The following is an 18,559-nucleotide window of genomic DNA, read 5'->3' as shown; positions in this document are numbered from 1 at the left end:
ATTTTTTACCTGAAATTTGAGCTAACGCCCTTCTGCCAGCCAGGCGACGATATGATCTATAACGAGAGATATCAATGCTCACACTTGAACTGCAAACATTTTTTTTAAGAAGTTTTTTCTCTTCAGAATGCAGCCCATGGATAATATATTGTTTTCTTTTAGTTTTATTCATCTTGGATATATTTATTTATATTGAATTGAATGAGAGATAGAGGAAACTCCCCCATATTGATATTGTAATAACTGGCTAGTAATGTAATATATGAAGTACTACACCATCATGAGAATTCACTTGTTGTATGCTGTGTTCACGCTATGAACATGACGGACAAAGAAAGCGGACAAAATATACTGTTCCTCAGGTAGACAAAGGAACATCCCTTCACTGCTATTATGTAAACATGTGTAGAACAGGTCTCACATGCATATTCACCTTTTGAACATAATAGCAGTGAAGGGATGTTCCTTTGTCTACCCGAGGAACTGTATATTTTGTCCGCTTTCTTTGTCCGTCATATTCATAGTGTTACCCAGAGGAGTTTTGGCTTTTCCACTTGTTACAAGATCAAAAAGGGTAATATCTCACTGAATGGGAGATTGCATTATTGACTGTGTGTATGTATGAATTCATTAATGTAGCAGAATTATTACCAAACAAGAAATGTAATGATTCAACACGATTTACACCATACGATTGAAAACAAATTGATGCGAAAATGAACTGAAGATATATATATCAAGCAGTATTATTCAATGATGTTTATTGTATCAAATAATTAAATTTACCAGGGGCACAAGTCTGTAAAAGTGCTCTTATGCTCTGAAATGTGTGACTTTGGGGATTTAATATTTCAGAATGGGGGGGGGGGGGGCACATGCACCCCAACTAATCTCTGGTCCACCATACTTGCAGCCTTTTCACACACAGCTAAAATTCATCGTATCTAGAGATGATTAGAATCACTCAACAGTTTTAAACATGTTTATAGACAAAATTTCCCAGTGTGAACATCGTTTATACGATGTTGGGATAGATACGAAGTCGCGATCCATACGCCCCTAAAAGCAGGCTGCAGATACGAAGTTCGTATCTAGAGAGCTTGACATTTTGTGTGTGAAAGGAAATTCGTGTTTAAACGTGTTTAAACTGGATGGAGTGTGCGCTTTGATTGACATGACATGACCTTCAATGCGCAATGGCACTACTGCGCATTTTACAAGCAGTAGTTAATCACGAAACTATTAACGATCGCAACGAAATTTCTGTGTGTGAAAGGCTCGTGATTAGTTTAAACACGTTCGTTACACGTTTATACTAGTCATGTTTATAGAATTTTAGCTGTGTGTGAAAAGGCTGTTGGTAATGTCCCCCCCCCCCCCCAATTATTTTTAATGGAAATGAATTCATGAGGGCAGTAATTGACATCAATGAATCAATACAGAGAAACCTTGGTATAAGGAGCTCCGATATAACCAGGTATCTGTTATATCAAGGTGATTTTGCTGGTCCCAGCTCTTCATATTCTTTTTTTTTACCCTGATGTAACAAGGTAATTTCCTTTGTCAGATATTATCTTTGAGGTTAGTCATGTGAAACTCAATAAACAAGCAACAATTGCCAACAGCTTTTACACATTGAATAAGCAGGGGCACTTTGGGAATGATATATTATTTTCCTTCAATCAACATGTAAATGTAATTATGGTCATTGATGAGGTCAGACTAGCCCCCACCCAGCCCACGGTATACAACTTGATCTGGCTTCAATGCAATTTTTAAAGAATTTGCAATTGCACTTAATTATGTAAAAACCTTAATGATCGAGGTTCTGAATTGCTTTGTACTTAATAATTTGATCCTAATTCCTTGTGATTGCAAGCTTCGATTCCAATATTAAGGGCAAACCAGATTTGAAACAATTTGAAACCTATTTAGCATTTTGATATCATTACTCAGAACCGCAATGAAGAGGATTGTATTTAATAAATATCCATATTGAACGCAATTGCAATTTCTTTGAAAATGGGATTGCAGTCAGATCATATATTGTGCAGGGTGGAATTAAGACATTGTAGCATATTGTTATATTGTTATGCTACGATGTCTAAACTGGTCAGTAGCCAAAATGCCTCTAAAATAGTTAAACTAGACTAATTTGGGGTCACTGAAAATGAAAGTGGTATTTGCTGATTGGTTCCTGTTATCAAGATATATAGCTTTTCATATTACATGGATTCCCAGGCAACGATAGAAACATTGGGTGTAGAAAAAAAATGATAAATTGTACCAATCATCAAAATAAATTTGTTCTGTATGTTGGTGATGTTTTTATTAGGAGATTGGTACACTTTAAGCATGTATGCTTAATAAAAATTGAAACTTGTATGAGACAAAAGCTTGCACATTGTAAACTTGAATTTCACCTTTTAAAGTAAGTTTGATATTCTTTCAAATCGTCCCTATTTTCACGAAGTAACGGTAGTGAATGAAAATCGCATTCAATTTGCGTGCAGATTTTCCTCACTACCGTCACTTCGTGAAAACAGGAACGAAATAGTTTTCTTGCAAAAATACTCTGCACTTCCAATTTTTTTTCACTTTTTGACCTATGCCCCCCCCCCCCTAACCAAACGAAAATCTGTAAGGATAGTATTTGAAATATCATAAAAGTTGCCCAAAATAAATATGACTCGCTTCAATTTTACAATGTGCAAGTTCCAATTTGATGACAATTTCAACTTTCGAAAACAATTTTTGTTTGTCCTACACCTAGTATGTATGGGGGACCCATAAACATAATACATCTTGAAATCGGAAACCCATCAGCAATATTCAAGAGGCAGGAAATGTCGTTGACCGGTTGTGTTAAAGTGTTGCTGTATATAAATGTAGTTCATATTAAAATCTTACAAAATATGACCTTGCATCATGTGTCTGCTTTGTTTTGTGAATTTATTTCTTCATCCTCTCCCTTCACTTATTCTGCCTTCACTTATTCTGCCTTCCATCTAAAAGTAAATGAATACATGTACAATAAGCGAGTTCGTAAATATCCACAGATCTTTGACACAATGGATACTTCCCACGTGTGCATTTTAGAATAATCACTGCCAAAGTGATGGAGGTGCTTTTCTTTGCTCTTGGGAAGAATACTTCCACCTGTACAATCCAAGTATACAATTTGGGTACAAATGACCCTTATCTGCCCATGCGCAAATCCTAATTACGAACTTGAATCTGTTGGGACCTCAAAATGTAGTTTGATGCAAATTTATACAATGTTGGACATGCATTGAAGAAAGAAAGGGGAGTGTGAAATAAAAAGGAAGAGAATACGAGTAGTTGCTTGTGTGGTGCTAGAGCGCAATTTTATTAGATATCTAATGTGAAACACCAATCCAAACGGTTGAAGTGCATGTCACACGAGCCAAAAATATTTGTTTACATGTATTTCGTCTTCACATTGGGAAACCTCAAAAAAGCGTGTCGAAATCGGGGTATATTTCCAGATCTCAGAGAATGATGCCCAACAATTGGGAAATTTCCCTGTTTTCAATGTTACCCCTTTAATAACACACTCGAAGACACCACACACAAACCTGTGGCACATTTTATATCTATTGTGACATGCACTTACCCGACTGTTTAGTAAACTAAAGGCCATCCAAACTCCACCTGTGTCACATTCTAGAATAATTAATTCATTGGAGTACATATCATGTACATCCAATGTTTATATCCTTGTGTCCTATAAAATAAATGTCCATACCTGAATGCAATTACATTACTTTTTAAGTTAATGTCGACCTACAATTAACAAGAGAAATAAGTAGTAACTTGAATGTACAATTAACATTATTCTAACTTGTACCAGAACTCTCAACACAAAGGCAAACACTTTGGAATTTTACAAGCTGTATCAATCAATTGTAGTAAAGTACTCTATTAAAAAAAAAAAAGCATTCCCATCTAATCAACAGATGAATTAACCAGATCGATGTACATTAAGGCTTGCCTTTTCACAAATACATCTACATAGTAGATTGTACACACTTGCTACATGTACTTGGTATTGCCATATGCACTATAAATCATACTGATATTCTAAGCATTACATTGCAACAAATACTTCAAGTGGACTTCCGTCGAGGCTTGAATCACATCAACTGTCATATTTTCAGTGCAAACATTGAATACTAAGTAACTAACTTAATTTTGCATCTGAATCAAGTGACCAATTCTCACAAGCGTAGCCCAAAATTCAGTACTTGTATTTAAGGCATAGGCCTATAGATGAGCATTACAGCTGAGCTTGACCATTGCCATTGCAGCAAGTTACATGTCATGGGAATTGTCTTGATCATGCCTTGCCCAACATATCATAAATTGTTGCCTACAACCAAACCATATTAGGTAAATGTGAAAAATGTAGGCCCTATTTCTATTCTCAATCTTTGAAACTACATTTCAAAATGAGTTTGAGATGTGGATGAAAACTAGTGACTTTGATACTTCTACCATTCCTACAAATCTACACAAATCTTGCCTATCCGTACATTGCCACATCTATTTTGCAAAAACCTAAATGTAATTATAATCTACTTTGCACAAGTCGCTGCCCATCAAAACTCTTGACAAGGCACTATACTGCAAGGCTAGCCTCCTCACACACACAAATACAATATGTATATCAATAACTAGTGTATAAAATATATTGATTAGTGACGCTTTAAGCAATATTCATCAATTCTCTCTAAATATCTACGTATTGATTTAGTGAAAGACGCTGATTAAGTACTACCATTTGATAAAGTTATAATAAATAGAATTCATTCACATGGTATTCTCCTCATAGTCAGGTGCTCTATGCGTATAGTGCTGCTGAATACAATATAATACTATATCTGGGTACGAACTAATGAATTCAAACATGATTTTCAATATATATGCATACAGTTTGCCTTGTATAAGATGAATAATATCACTATGAACACGAGATGAACATTTTGAATTGTCATTGCAGCAAGTGCAATATGTATGCACCAAATTTGAATACAAATACATTCTATTGCTACTTTCAATACATCTATTATAATGGGCAAGCGACCACCAAGGCACAATACATGTATGTCCAACTATAAGCTATACGTACATCTAATTTCTAAAGGTGTAGTGCCTGCCAATCGCAGAAGTCGACAATTTCTCGCAAAAGTCGTATTTCTAGACGCATGGACATCCCACTGAGAAGAATGTTATAAAATTAACACTTGTTCAATGGGACCCAGATTCATAAAAAATAAATTATTCTGTGTTTGCAAATAACTATCTTCTGCTTGCAGTTTATTAATTGTATTTGAATTGCTGTCCCAGTGGAATTTCTATTAGGTATAATGTAACATTATTCCGATATAAATTCCCAGAGAATCAAAATTGATGACTATATACCCGGTACATGTATGTAGTAATTTGGTGTGTTACAATGCAGTACCATTACATGAATTGTACATCCTCTAAAAAAAAAAAATACTTCTTGTTCAAAGGCACAGGAGTATTGTCATGATAACTCTAGCATATATTCAGATATGTAGCACTCTGCAATTAGACATCAAGTTCCTTTGAAACAGTTTGCACAATTTGAAGCACAGAGACAGAGTGCCAGCATGCAATAAAATATTGCACATATCTGACGTAACAAACATCCATTTTACTTTTCTTTACTTGTACAGTGTGCCACACAACTTGTAGGCCTACTATTCCCATGATACTTGGCAAACGAGCAAAAAGCAATCTATAATTTGTCAAAATGCATCTACAAATGTTGACATATTTGCAGTGGCTTTTATACAACACGTATCTTTTTCATCTTGAATTTTGTCCCATATTTTTAAATCTTTTTTTTCCTAAATTATTTTGGGAACTGGATATGCATAAACATGAAATATTCCAATGAAGAATTTTCTTCGTAACTACACATAATATGTTAGCAAATAAAATTAAAGCTTTAAGACATGGAAAACAAAATAATCTCTGAAAAGAAGCATACTCTAATAACAATAGTACAAATTTACAACATTTTTAGTAAACATTCTATTCTATGATATGAAACAATGTAGTGATGTTAACATGCAGCATGCTAGCTGATTGGAAAGAAACAATTCCTTACTGCTAAATAGACTGACTTTATCTATATTCAGTATGTAAAATGAAAACCAAATATCAATATTTCAAGGAATAAATGAGCAAGCTTTAAACCATAATGATGTCAAAACCCATATGCACCACTACATGTACACGTATTCCATATTTGTGCACCGGATTACTTCCAACTAAGCTTGAAACTTTTAAACTGGTATGTACTTAAATTCTATGATTCTATGCAAAAAACATAATTGAATGATTTAAGTTTTATATTTCTTGACTTGGCCTCAAGAAGTCTTCCGTAGGACAGATCTATTGATTTGAAATTGGGCACAAATGGCAGGCACATTATGTATGTGCATCAAAATATAAAGTATCTATTGACTTCAAAGCTAAAGTGACCGATTGTGACGAAAATTATTTTTTTACAGATTTTGTTGGTTATATTACTTGTACACTCGTAGTTATCAAGGCTGGTGTAAAATGGTATTCGTAAACAAATAAACACTCTACTTCGTCACAAAACTGCAATAAAACATATTGCAGTTTCCCAACATGAGATACAATGTATATGAAATTTATCATCTAGCTGTTAAATACAAATGTGTAGATGTAGATTTGTGAAAGACGAGCAAAGATTTTTCTAAAAAATTACACTTGGTCTGTAAGCACTTGCTGCACGACACTTTGTGAGTTTGTGAAAGACATTTAACATCAAGAGAATACAGCTACAAAGAGAATGCATACCGGTACACAGTGTTCTCGTTGGTGCATAACACACCATTCGTGCTCATACACAGTATGAAACTTATGGGGGATACTTTTTTGTTTAAAGTCAAATTAGTTTTGTCTTTTCGAATCACCTCCTGGCCGGGATACCGGAAAGCCATACCTTTTTCAATTTTTACCTAGGGTAAACAATGCCAAGTAGAGAAGCCTGTGTATACATGCATATGTAATTCTTCTGAACAAACTAAATTATTCAGACCCATACCAAGTCTTGTGTGTTTTCAAGTACTGTATGCGAAATTGATTTGTCCCCATTTTTCTAGAAAGTGACATTGATCGAAGCTTACTCCTAAAAGTATTCAACCATGGGATTAATTCGATCAATCCACTTTTCATTCTTGAGTTTCGAAAAACACAAAAAACATCAAAATTACAAGCCTGTAGGAATAACTCAACTTTAAACAAAAAAATGATATAGTTAGATATCAAATGCCCCAAATTGTTATCATGAAATCCTGATTGAGGTATCCAAGTACAATGCTTTCTTGGAAAAGGTAGAAATGCCATGCCATAAAAATGATAACAAATGTGTACATGAATGCAAGCCTATCACTATACCACCTTTTATCCTAATACAGTCAAACCGGCTTTAGTGACCACAAAGACCACATTTTTTGTTTCCCTTGAAAAAAGGTTCTCATGGAAACAGTACATGTACTTTTCTTGTCTACCTTGGGTGGTCTTTATAGACAGGTTTTACAGAACATGTATTTTCTTTTCAGCGCTTATCCCTCCGTTTAGAAAGACAACTGTATAGTATACTACCTCCACATGTTACAGTTGATGCATGTCTCTAATGATAGATAGATCAGCACAAAGAGTGGTCAAGTTTGCTTCAACTGCTGCATATGCATTGAATTCTCGCTCCCATTTCTTTCAAAAGTTGTTGAATAATTGGAATACGGTATAGAATGTTCGTGGATGTGAAATTGATACAGAATTATAGAAAAGAAGGAATGTTAAGTCCTGAAACGCTTTCAAAAGTCACGCATAAGAAGAAAAGTATGACTTTATCTTAGAATGTAAATGAATGTGCACAAAACACATACATGTACATGCATAAAGTACAAATACAGCATGACCGAGTAAGTGCCCTAGATGCCTTTGTCAATACACCTTGGAATGTAATTGTTATCTAAAATCTTTTCTTTGGGTTGACGTCAAGGTGTGCAAGATAAAATCAATTGTGCAATGTTATTTATAATTGTTTTATTCATATCATCATAACTACCCCCTTGCATACTATTCATCAATACCTAAATTGCGATGCTCTCTGTGCAGTTACACATTAAACCATATATCTGTAAATACAAATCACTTTTCATGATATTAATATTGATTATTTTATTTAGTCAGAATTCTGTAATTTCATCTTTTGATATTCAAATACACTGGATTTACCTACTTTATAAAGAATACTCCCTGAATGAAAACAAAACCTTTGAAAACCTGTGCTGGAAGAGCCTCATGTCTCTTCAACTACTACATGTGTGTGTACAATTTGAAGGCATAGACCAGGGACCTGTTTCACAAAGCCTTTTTTCAATGCAAATGATAAATATCAGTGACAAATCTGTTGATAACCAATCAGAAGCAAGGATTTCAGTAGCTTATAACAACAACTGTCATTTGTCACTGATGACAAGTTTGGTGAAACACCCCCCTGGTGACAATTAAACCCAACTCCACTGCAAGGTTCATCTTGTTTCACCACTGCTCCCAAACTAGTGAGATAAGATCCACAAAATTCACAGCTGATCTAATTCTCACTCACAAAATTACATTGTTATTTCATGAAATATAACTTTCCTACAACAAGACAAGTTTCTTGGTGTCAAACTCCTAATAAAGTCTACTGCAGACAACTTCCTTTTGGTTCACTGCAAAAATGCACTAAATTTTGATAACGGTATAATTTCAATACATTACAAGGCTCATGAAGCAGAGTGCACATTTAGGTTCCACATACACAAAGGCATTTAAATTTTCTTCATTCATTCTCCCTAGGAGTTGATCTACCATCAACGAGCTTTTAAGCTCTGCGTGGCCCACGTTGGTCTAGCCTGCTTGTTGCGTACCGCAGCCATGTGGTACTGCTGACCGCCGCTACGCTTCCAGGGCTCCTCAAACTCCCGCTCGACGATCTCGGCGTTGGGACGTCGTGTCAACCCAGTCTCCTCCAAACTCATCTCACACATGTTCTCATCATCTTTACCTGGAAGGAAGGAGAGGAAATAATTCAGTCAGACCAGGGAAAAAAATACTTTAAACATTTTGGGGGCTTGATCTTTTCAAGCTTGCTTGCATGAAAATAACACTCTTTATTTTGTTTTGCATTGAACTCTATGCAAGTTTTGGGGGCTCTTTTATGACTCATCTTTACAATATCACTGTAATAGGGCACGTGCAAGTTTTAAGGTCATTTGGTTTCCCATACATTACAAAGTACATGTTTTATCATGCTACATTAATTTGGTATATATAAATTGACACCAAAGTATCATTAAGTCTGATTCACAAGGACTTGCGAATAGGCCATCATCAGACATGCTTCAGTACAGGTCAGTACAGGATTTAAAAAGTGTATGAATTGACCAAGGGCCAATCGTCAACAGAGCATGTGTCGCACACCATGTGACACTGTCAGGCCCGAATTCACAAATGAGGTTTCTTGACAAACCAAGGCGTTTTTTACAAACCTAGTTTGTAAAAACGCGTCAAAACGCGATATATGACGCACGGAAACCAAGGTTTGTCGACAAACCTCCTTTGTGAATTCGGGCCTCAGTGTCTGTAACATAGCTTCTGGCTGAAATGTTCCCCAGGGAGTGAAGAATGTGCATACATATACATGTGTAGTAGTGTACCATCTACTGTCTGCATTTGTAACATGGTTTCAGGATAAAGTGCAGACCTGCCAACCTCTGGAGTTCAAAAACTGTATTCTTTATTCCCAAAAGTTGTCTCCTTAAAAATAAACACGGATATTATTATATATTACGCGGATCAATGCCTCTTACAGTTCTTACATATGGGAAGAATTGTTTTAAGGATCATTGGTTGAATATGCATGATTTTGTCACCACTGTTGAGTTCGATGAACCAATGAACAATCCCCAAATTGCCGATGTGAGATGCTTGTAGGATACTTTACAGGACAGAATGGGCATTTTGCCATTGAAAATGGCAACACACAAAAAAAAAAAAAAAATTGTTTTTCTTCTTCAAAATCGAGGAAAATCGTACTGTCGTGTTTGTTTCTAAAAATCGTACGAAATGCCACTAAATCGAACTGGTTGGCAGGTCTGAAAGGGCTCCCCAGGGAGTGGAGAATGAGCATACACCGTGGGGAAGCCAGAATCTGATGTCATCGTCGATGTACTGCTATGTAAACCAAGAATATTATCAAATTATCATAACCATACGTTTACCAAGGTGAACAGCTACTTTAGCCTTCACATAGCTGTTACCATCTGGAACAACTAAAAGTTTAGCTGTTACATGCTAGAACAGCTAGAAGCTGCTCTGTACATTATGAAACAGCTACTGAGCTAGTAGCTTAGCTGTTTACAATACATGATGGTACAGCTAGAACTAGAAGTAGAATCTTAGCTGTACATTCTGAAACAGCTAGTAGCAAAATTAATATGTTAAGTTTTTAGACAGCTATTATAGCTACCGGTAAGCTGTTTCATAGTGAACAGCTAATTCATATGTAGCTGTTGGAATATTGTAATTTTTTTCTTGAGTTGAAAGATTACCTGCAACCAGAAGAACGGGGACCTTGGTGGGGTGTACCTCCATCTGGCGGGCGATCCACTGACCGTCAAAGTGGGCGTACCACCAACCCCTCTCGGGCATCTGACCCTGAGCGGTGGACCCAGTCACGGAGAAAGGCACCCTGAAGAAGCGTTGGATGTTCTGATTGGCTGGGGCAGCCTTGGTGGCTTTCGGAGGGGGTGCCAGCTGGTTGTATTGTTGGGCTGTGCAGATGGGGCGAGAGAAAAGCGTTAATAATAAAATATATCTTGTGTGCATATAATTATATGCAATGATATATTTTCCATGATTTGATTTGATTTGATTTATTTCTACACTTCCATAAAAAGAAATAACCAAGCAATATACACGATATACATAGTAATTATTCAATACATTAAAGACATATAATAATAAACTTGAGAAAAAAAATTAACAAGAAGAGACTACAAAAAGAGGAAGTCTTTGTCAATCAAAATCTTTCCATCTGTGGTGCAAGAAGTTTGACGTCTTACAAATGTTCATGAGAATCAACAATTTATAATATTCAGGTAAACTGAAGTAAACATTACTGTCATCTATACAGTGTAGACACATTGTTTTGGAGACAAATACAATTTAAGCATCAGATGCATTAAAGAGGAGGTATATATGTGAATGAAAAGAAACAATATTTGTGGGTGAGTATATCCACTGGAATAGGGTACTAACCACTTTCAAAGATGGATTGTGGAGCCCTCTCTGGTCCGCCCTTGTCGCCGGCGGCAACCTTCTTATTCTTCATCTTCCAGGCGTGGTAGACCTTGAGACGACGATGGAACTCCTCCTTGCAGGCTGACAGGAGCGCAATATCTACCATTCACAAAGAAACATTATTATTAGATACAGACGATGGAACTCCTCCTTGCACACAGACAGGAGCGCAATGTCTGGCATTCACAAGAAACATAATGTACATGAATATCCATACAGCAGATGTTTCTAAACCATTTGGGATAACCTTGCATACAAACCAGGCAGTTACAAATGGTGATGAGCTTGTAGGGCAAAAGTATGTTAATGTACAGCTGCATATTCTGTGTACAAAACATACTTAAAATACTTTGATAATCCCCAAGGCCAAGAAAAAAAAAACTCAATGCCCCCCGCCCCCCCCCCCCAAAGTAAACAAAACCAAATAACAACCATAAACAACGTTGAAACAATATCAATTACAAAAATCACCCTATTCTGTTTCCTCAGCCTTTTTGAAGAGGCCTTGTCGGGCAGGAAGGTCTTCTTGACATTTTCCATACTAAAGAATGTAGCTGTTCTACAATTAGTGGCTTGATAAAAGCTTTTCTTACCTTCTGAAACAGAAACTGATTCTTACATTAAAGGAGATGTAGCATTACGAGACTACATGTCTTTCCCGTGGCCTGACTCTGGACGAATCAGGTATAATACAACTATGGCCGACGCGCCCACAGTATTCACCTGCTTGCAACATACGCAAAACCGTGAGGGGAACGTTGATCGTTAATCAAGTCCATTCGTTTAAGTGTTGTTGTCCAAAAGAACTCATAGATGGTGTTAACCAGCATTTGCCATGCTACACCCCCTTTAAGAAGATGGTTCCAAAAGTCAGTTTGAACTTAAAATTTCAAAAAGTAATGAAAAAAAAAAGGAAAACAAAAATCAGGTTGACTCTTTGAAAATTAATTTATGATTACTACATGTAGTAGACCTTACCGATTGAGGTGTTGATAGTGTCTCTGAGATCAGCATACTTCCATGTTGTCAGATCAAGGGATTTGGTTGGAGCGGCGGCTTGGACAACGGTAGCCTCAGCACTGGAAGGGTTAAATATACGTTATGATATGAGATGATGGGAAGGGAGTTAGGGTGAACATCAACCCATGGAATGAATGTTAGTACCCTTGGATAATAATAATAATAATAATACGAAATAAGGGCTTTACAGATAATAATACCCTGGTCATCGGATTTATTCATGCACAATATGCACCATTTCCACTCCCTGGAAAGTATTCCTACTATAAGGTCACCGTGGGGCATATGGATAATACTAACACAATGGCTTTCGTCATCCTACCAGGTACCCATCTCTCTCCTGGGTATTAAGTGGCAAATGTAGATTAATGCCTTACCAAAGGACATTAGTGCAGTGGAGGTTGATTTGGTTATTCATTATTGTTGCCATTTTTTTCTCCATAAATCTTGAATACATTTACAAATAATGTATGGAATTAACAGCCATTATGATTGTTCCCTTTTCTAGAAGATATTAAATTGGGGCTTTGATCAAATCAATTATATTACATTATGCAGATACATAAGAATAATATGAATAATGAAAGTTACAGGTTGAAGTGGTTAAACTGACAAAAAAAAACATTATTTGCAGGATTGGAACATGCATTTTTGATTCAGAGTCTCTATAGAATGTCCTGCATGCATTATCATAAGAAATTAGACAAATCCCTCATAATGATAATTTTTTGAGTGGTAGTACAGGAAATATAAATCATAATTGCTAATTTGAAAGACAAATGCTGAGTAAAAAAGAAAGAAAGAAGAAAAAGCAATACAATCTAGACTACCAACTGTTTGATAGTGCATGGGAGACACAACATCGACATACAACATATAAAAGGCCAAAGCCAAAGCCTATAACGCGCCTTTACAACTGAAAGTAGACATGTCTGCAAATCATTGTATGAGGGAATGAAAATAGATCGTTGATTACTTTTGTTCGTGTTTAAATATATGCGATATACAGGAATATGCCTTTAAAAAAATGTCCACCCCTGATGCACTTTGTGGCTCTTCTGAACTATGAATACATTGTTATTCTATATTACCACAAGCAGATTGCAAAGTACAAAACCTTTTCTTACTGGTTTGTGGTTAATTTATACGCACCAGTAGCATTATTAAGCAATTTTGTTAAAAAGCACAACTTGTTCTAAATCAAAATGTTCGTGCATACAATATTTGAATGCACATTAATGATATGGATAATAAATTTAAAGAATGCATACAAAATGCCTTGGGTTGGAGATAGAGGTTCAGGTACGGCTGCTGATTCAGGTCGCGGTGAAGAAGGAGAATTAGGTTGAGTTATATGTTGAGATACTGGTCGAGATTTAGGTGGAGATGTATTTTGAGAAACACAGGGAGGGGCAGTTTCTACACGGGGAGGGGCAGTTTCTACAACTTTTGCTTGAGCTCTTTAGTGGTATCATTGAGAAGAAATATAATTGGATGAATTGAATATCAAGAAAATAGATATAGACATCATATAGAAATGAAATGTACAGAAATGAGTAGAATATAGGAATATATTTATATGAATATAGATGACGACATAGAGCGTGAAGGGGCAGGCAATGAAGGGTAGACAAATTGAAATCAAAGCAAAAAGAAAAACATGGAAAAAGCAAAAATCAATTTAAAGCATGAATGGATACCAGCAAGGAAAAAGCTTCCACATAATATATTTGCAATGAAGAGCAATGCATGCAGTCATCATGAATAAGTTTCTTAAAGGGCAGTCACATTTGACGGAAAACAATAACTATGACTACGGTATAAATCGATTCTAGGTTGATCTCTATAATTTTTTTGGGGAAAAAGTACTGGATGTGCTAAAAAATCCAAGAAAACATTTGTTAAAAATTCACTAGCACCTGGGGTGGAACATTCAGCAGCAATAATCGTGAGTTGATAGGATATCCCATTTTGTTTCCACATAAATTTCATATAAGTTTAGTCACTGGTCAAATTGGACCGCCCTTTTTAAAACCTTTACATTTAAAGAAGTTAAAACTGCACACAAATATGGTTGAGCAAGCAGTAGTTAAAAGCACAGTTGTGATTTAGCAATACACATCACAGGCATGCAAAGTGGCTTATCCTTTAAAAACAGGTTGACACTATTAACAGGGTCCTTTATGGTGTGAAACTATAACAGTCACGGTAACCATTGGGTGTATTACTTGCACAGCATACCCTTAATTTTTGACAATTTGCATAAATGAGTGAGGAAAACTGAAACACGTATGCCATGTGTGTAGCCCTTTATATAAGGACTGGGGTATTCCTTCTTGGAAAGACGTGTTGGTTTTTAAAGCAACTGTTGTGTAATTATTTTGTGGTTATATCGTTCTGACAATGAATTTTTAGATCATTTTCAAAGAAAGAGAAAGATCTAAAAAAAAATATTGTCAGAAGTATAACCCCAAAAGAATTACACAACAGTTTTTTTAAAGGCAGGCTTTACTACTTCAGCCAGAAGGGATTAGACCGCCCAGCGAGCCAGCGAGGTCACTGTGACAGGTGGCTATCTCATTAACTTGGCTCTCATTTAACATAACAAAAAGAGGATCATGGGGGACCAACAGGCACCGATTTGGGAAGTTTTCTATATAGAGGGAGCAAGTAGCTACAAGTATGACAGTGTGCCTTTAAGAACTAACACATCTCTCCGAGAAAGAATATCCCAGTCCTTGTAAGGACATAATCAAGATTTCCTCACTCATCTACCTCCCCATGCAAAGTTGCAAACCTTTATTAAAAGAACATTTTGATTCGCTTAAAATGAGGAAGAAATGGATCAAGAATAGAGCAAGCACCGCCTTAAACAAAGCATGGAGATATGCACTCAACTTAATGTCAGCAATGCAACAGCAGAATTAAGGGTATGAATATATTTTGTTACAGTAAATCAATTTTCAGATGCTATAATTTAATCTGTGTCTTCTAAAGAGAACTAATGCATCACTGTTCATTTTAATAGTTAAGCAAAAGCGCTTCTTACAGAAGTTTTAATTAAAAGTCACAATGTACTGTTCGTATGAAAAAGGCTCATTGGAATATATCTAAACGTACATGCACTTGTACACAGAGGTCCTTGCACAAAATAATTTATGCACATTTTTCATCAAACAATTTAGGGTAAATCAAATATTTCAAAAAAAGGAAATGTGGTTTAAAATTGAATGTTTGTCTTACCGAGCTACAAGAGATTCCTCTGCGATAACCTGAGAATTAGCTTCCTCCGAGAGACGCTGGGCTAATTCATAGTCACGGCGTTCCTGCTCCTCCCTATCAAATTGGCAAAATTATAACACACAAAGAAATTAAGGAAACATTCTGCTGTTATACAACTCATATGATATGATGATAGAATTACCATACGTCTGCTTGAATTAATACTCCTGGGGGGTGTTTCACAAAGATCTTAAGTTGAACTTAACTCTAAGTTGGACTTAAAAAGTATGGAGAGCCATCTGTAGCTTAAAATAAAACATTTTAAAAATCAACAATTTCAGTAATTTAGACTTTTCATAAATTCCACATCACGAACATGAAAATTCCTTGATAATAGAAAATATGAATGATTTGAATCAACATTTTTTGCCTTTTGAAATAACTTTTACAAAATATTTTCATAGATGCTAACGGCTTTCCATAATTGTTAAGTCCAACTTAGAGATAAGTTCAACTTAGGATCTTTGTGAAACACCCCCCAGCTCCACAGCCCTGCTGTGGAGGAAGGAAGAGGACATTTTGATACATGGTGCACATAGATGTTAATCTAATTTTTCTCCAAAAGTAAAGGAAGAAGAGGGCGCTCGCGATAGGGCGTGGACGCAAATTTGTTACACTTAGGAAATATCAGGATTTACAATAGAAAATCTCCTTTATATCACATATTATTTGGAATATCTAGTGAACACCTACATCGCAAGAAGGAATCACAAAGGTAAGCAGACATTTTGTGGGCAAATTGTTTATACTAACACTGTTAAAAACTATCGAATCTTTTTGAAACTCCCGCCTTTTTGTAGTGGCGCCACGTCACTGCAACCATGGCGGCCTCCGCTCCGGAGCAATTAGGCAACGAAACAGAAGATGATTTTATGACTGTCAGTCCAGGGAAAAAACAATCAGCAAAAAGACGAAGAAAAGAAAGTAGAGAAGTGGAAACACTTAAAATGCACGATACTTCGAATTCGGATAAAGAAAATGATACTTTCTCAACCCCCAAACCACCTGACTTAAAATGCTTTTTAGTCCCAATAGACAAAACGAAAAATCTAAACAATCTGAATCTCCTAGTGATAGCTAAAGCTATACATGCAGTGGTGGGCAATAATCCAGTGGAATTCGTGAAGCATGTAAGGAATGGAATCATGGTAAAGTGTAAAAACTTCAAGCAAATGAGAAGTGTGAAAGAAATTGAAAACATCGGAAATATCCCCGTGAAGGTGGAAGAGTTGAGAAATTGGGTGAAAGGAGTGATATATGGTATCCCCATCGAAATGACAGAACGAGAAATCCAAAATGAACTGACTAAACAGAAAGTTGTGGGGGTTAAAAGAATGATGAGTAGAAGAAATGACAAAAAAGAAAATGGTTCTCAAGGAAGAGAAGACAAAATAAAAGAACCAATTCCCACTAGGAATATCATTCTATCATTTGACAGCACCAACCTCCCCTCTGAAATAACGTTTTGTTACCAATTATTTAAGGTTAAACAATTCTTTCCACCCACACTCAGATGTTTCAAATGCCAACGTTTCGGCCACGGAATAGCACAATGTCAATCCATGCCAAGATGTGTTCGCTGTGGGGAGACGCACTCCTTCGACGAATGTCCCCACAAAGAAACGCCAAAATGTGTTAATTGTGGAGGCGAACACTCTGCGGCATATTTGGGATGTCAAGAAGCCCAAAAAGCAAAAGAAGTGCAAAGAATCAAAATAGAAAAAAAAGTAAGCTATGCTCAAGCTGCCAAAGTTTGGAAGAATGATCAAGATCAAGCAATGGATACAAACCAAATCCAACACGCTCCTCTTTCACAAGAAAGACAAGCGGTAGACTTTCCGGTACAGATAAACAAACAAACACCCCAGATAAAAGAATCTGAGAAGGAAATTAAAACTTATCCCAAACAACTAAAACAAAGCGAAGGCAGACAACAAAACAGAAATACGAAAGAAAATACTGCACACCAAGATTATTCTGGAACCACGCAGTATGTTCATGAAGGAGGAGAAGTTTGTAAAAATGAGAAAAACTTCGTTGTCAATGCCAGTAATGAAGAAATAATTTCATTTATTGTATATATTCTTGCAAATTTTAATCAAAAGAAAGATAATCCAATAAGCCTGATTGTAGGAGCAGCTCTCAAATTTTTCAATCTCACTAAAGAAATGTTAAATGAACAAAATGTTATTGACCTGGTATTTTAGTCTGTTCGCCTCCGTGACCCTAAATATACTGCAATGGAATGCGCAGGGCATAAATGGTCACGGAGACGAACTGAGACTTCACATTAATAATAGACAAGAAATAATTCATTTAATTTGCGTGCAAGAAACTTGGCTATTAGAAAACGAAAATTTTGATATAAATAATTATGAAGGAGTTTATAGAAATAGAAAAACAGGCATACGAGGTGGATGTGCTATATACTTCCATAATTCGTTAGGACATAACAAAGTTACAGAACATGAAGACATAGAATGTCAAACGGTGAATATATATTTCAATCAATGTATATACACAGTGGTGAACTTTTATAACCCATGTAAAAAGATAACACCACAGATATTGGATAATATAACAAAAAATGCAAAAGAAGCTAAAAGAAAAATTATATTAGGAGACTTTAACGCACATAATACTTTATGGGGTAGTGACAAGACCGACGGAAATGGAAAAATAATCGAAAAATACATGTTGAAACATGATTTTACGATTTGTAACCTTGGGGAAGGTACAAGAATTGACCATAGAACGACAAAGCGTTCAGCATTAGATTTATGCTTTTCATCTCCTAATATTTCCCATAAGATTTCTT

At 36.0% G+C, this 18,559-nt stretch overlaps 1 protein-coding gene across 2 annotated transcripts in view; it reads right to left on the bottom strand.

Annotated features, from left to right (window-relative positions):
* Positions 1 to 3,342: 3,342 nt before the first annotated feature.
* The window catches only part of LOC373230 (myosin VI), a 60,792-nt gene continuing 45,575 nt past the window's right edge, over positions 3,343 to 18,559 (bottom strand). The window contains exons 24-29 of one of the 2 annotated variants that reach the window (XM_030995391.1): positions 15,703 to 15,795; positions 13,731 to 13,919; positions 12,418 to 12,518; positions 11,398 to 11,538; positions 10,689 to 10,910; positions 3,343 to 9,142 (exon numbers count right to left, since the gene is read on the bottom strand). In XM_030995391.1, the coding sequence (XP_030851251.1) occupies positions 8,949 to 9,142; positions 10,689 to 10,910; positions 11,398 to 11,538; positions 12,418 to 12,518; positions 13,731 to 13,919; positions 15,703 to 15,795 (940 nt within the window). In that variant the 3' untranslated portion in view covers positions 3,343 to 8,948. 2 annotated transcript variants of the gene reach the window in all.

Source organism: Strongylocentrotus purpuratus, unplaced genomic scaffold, assembly GCF_000002235.5.
Source record: "Strongylocentrotus purpuratus isolate Spur 01 unplaced genomic scaffold, Spur_5.0 spur5_contig_853, whole genome shotgun sequence".
Classification (NCBI taxonomy): Eukaryota; Metazoa; Echinodermata; class Echinoidea; order Camarodonta; family Strongylocentrotidae; genus Strongylocentrotus; species Strongylocentrotus purpuratus.
The sequence above is the reverse complement of the archived record's forward strand: the minus strand, read 5'-3'. Positions and strand labels throughout refer to the sequence as shown.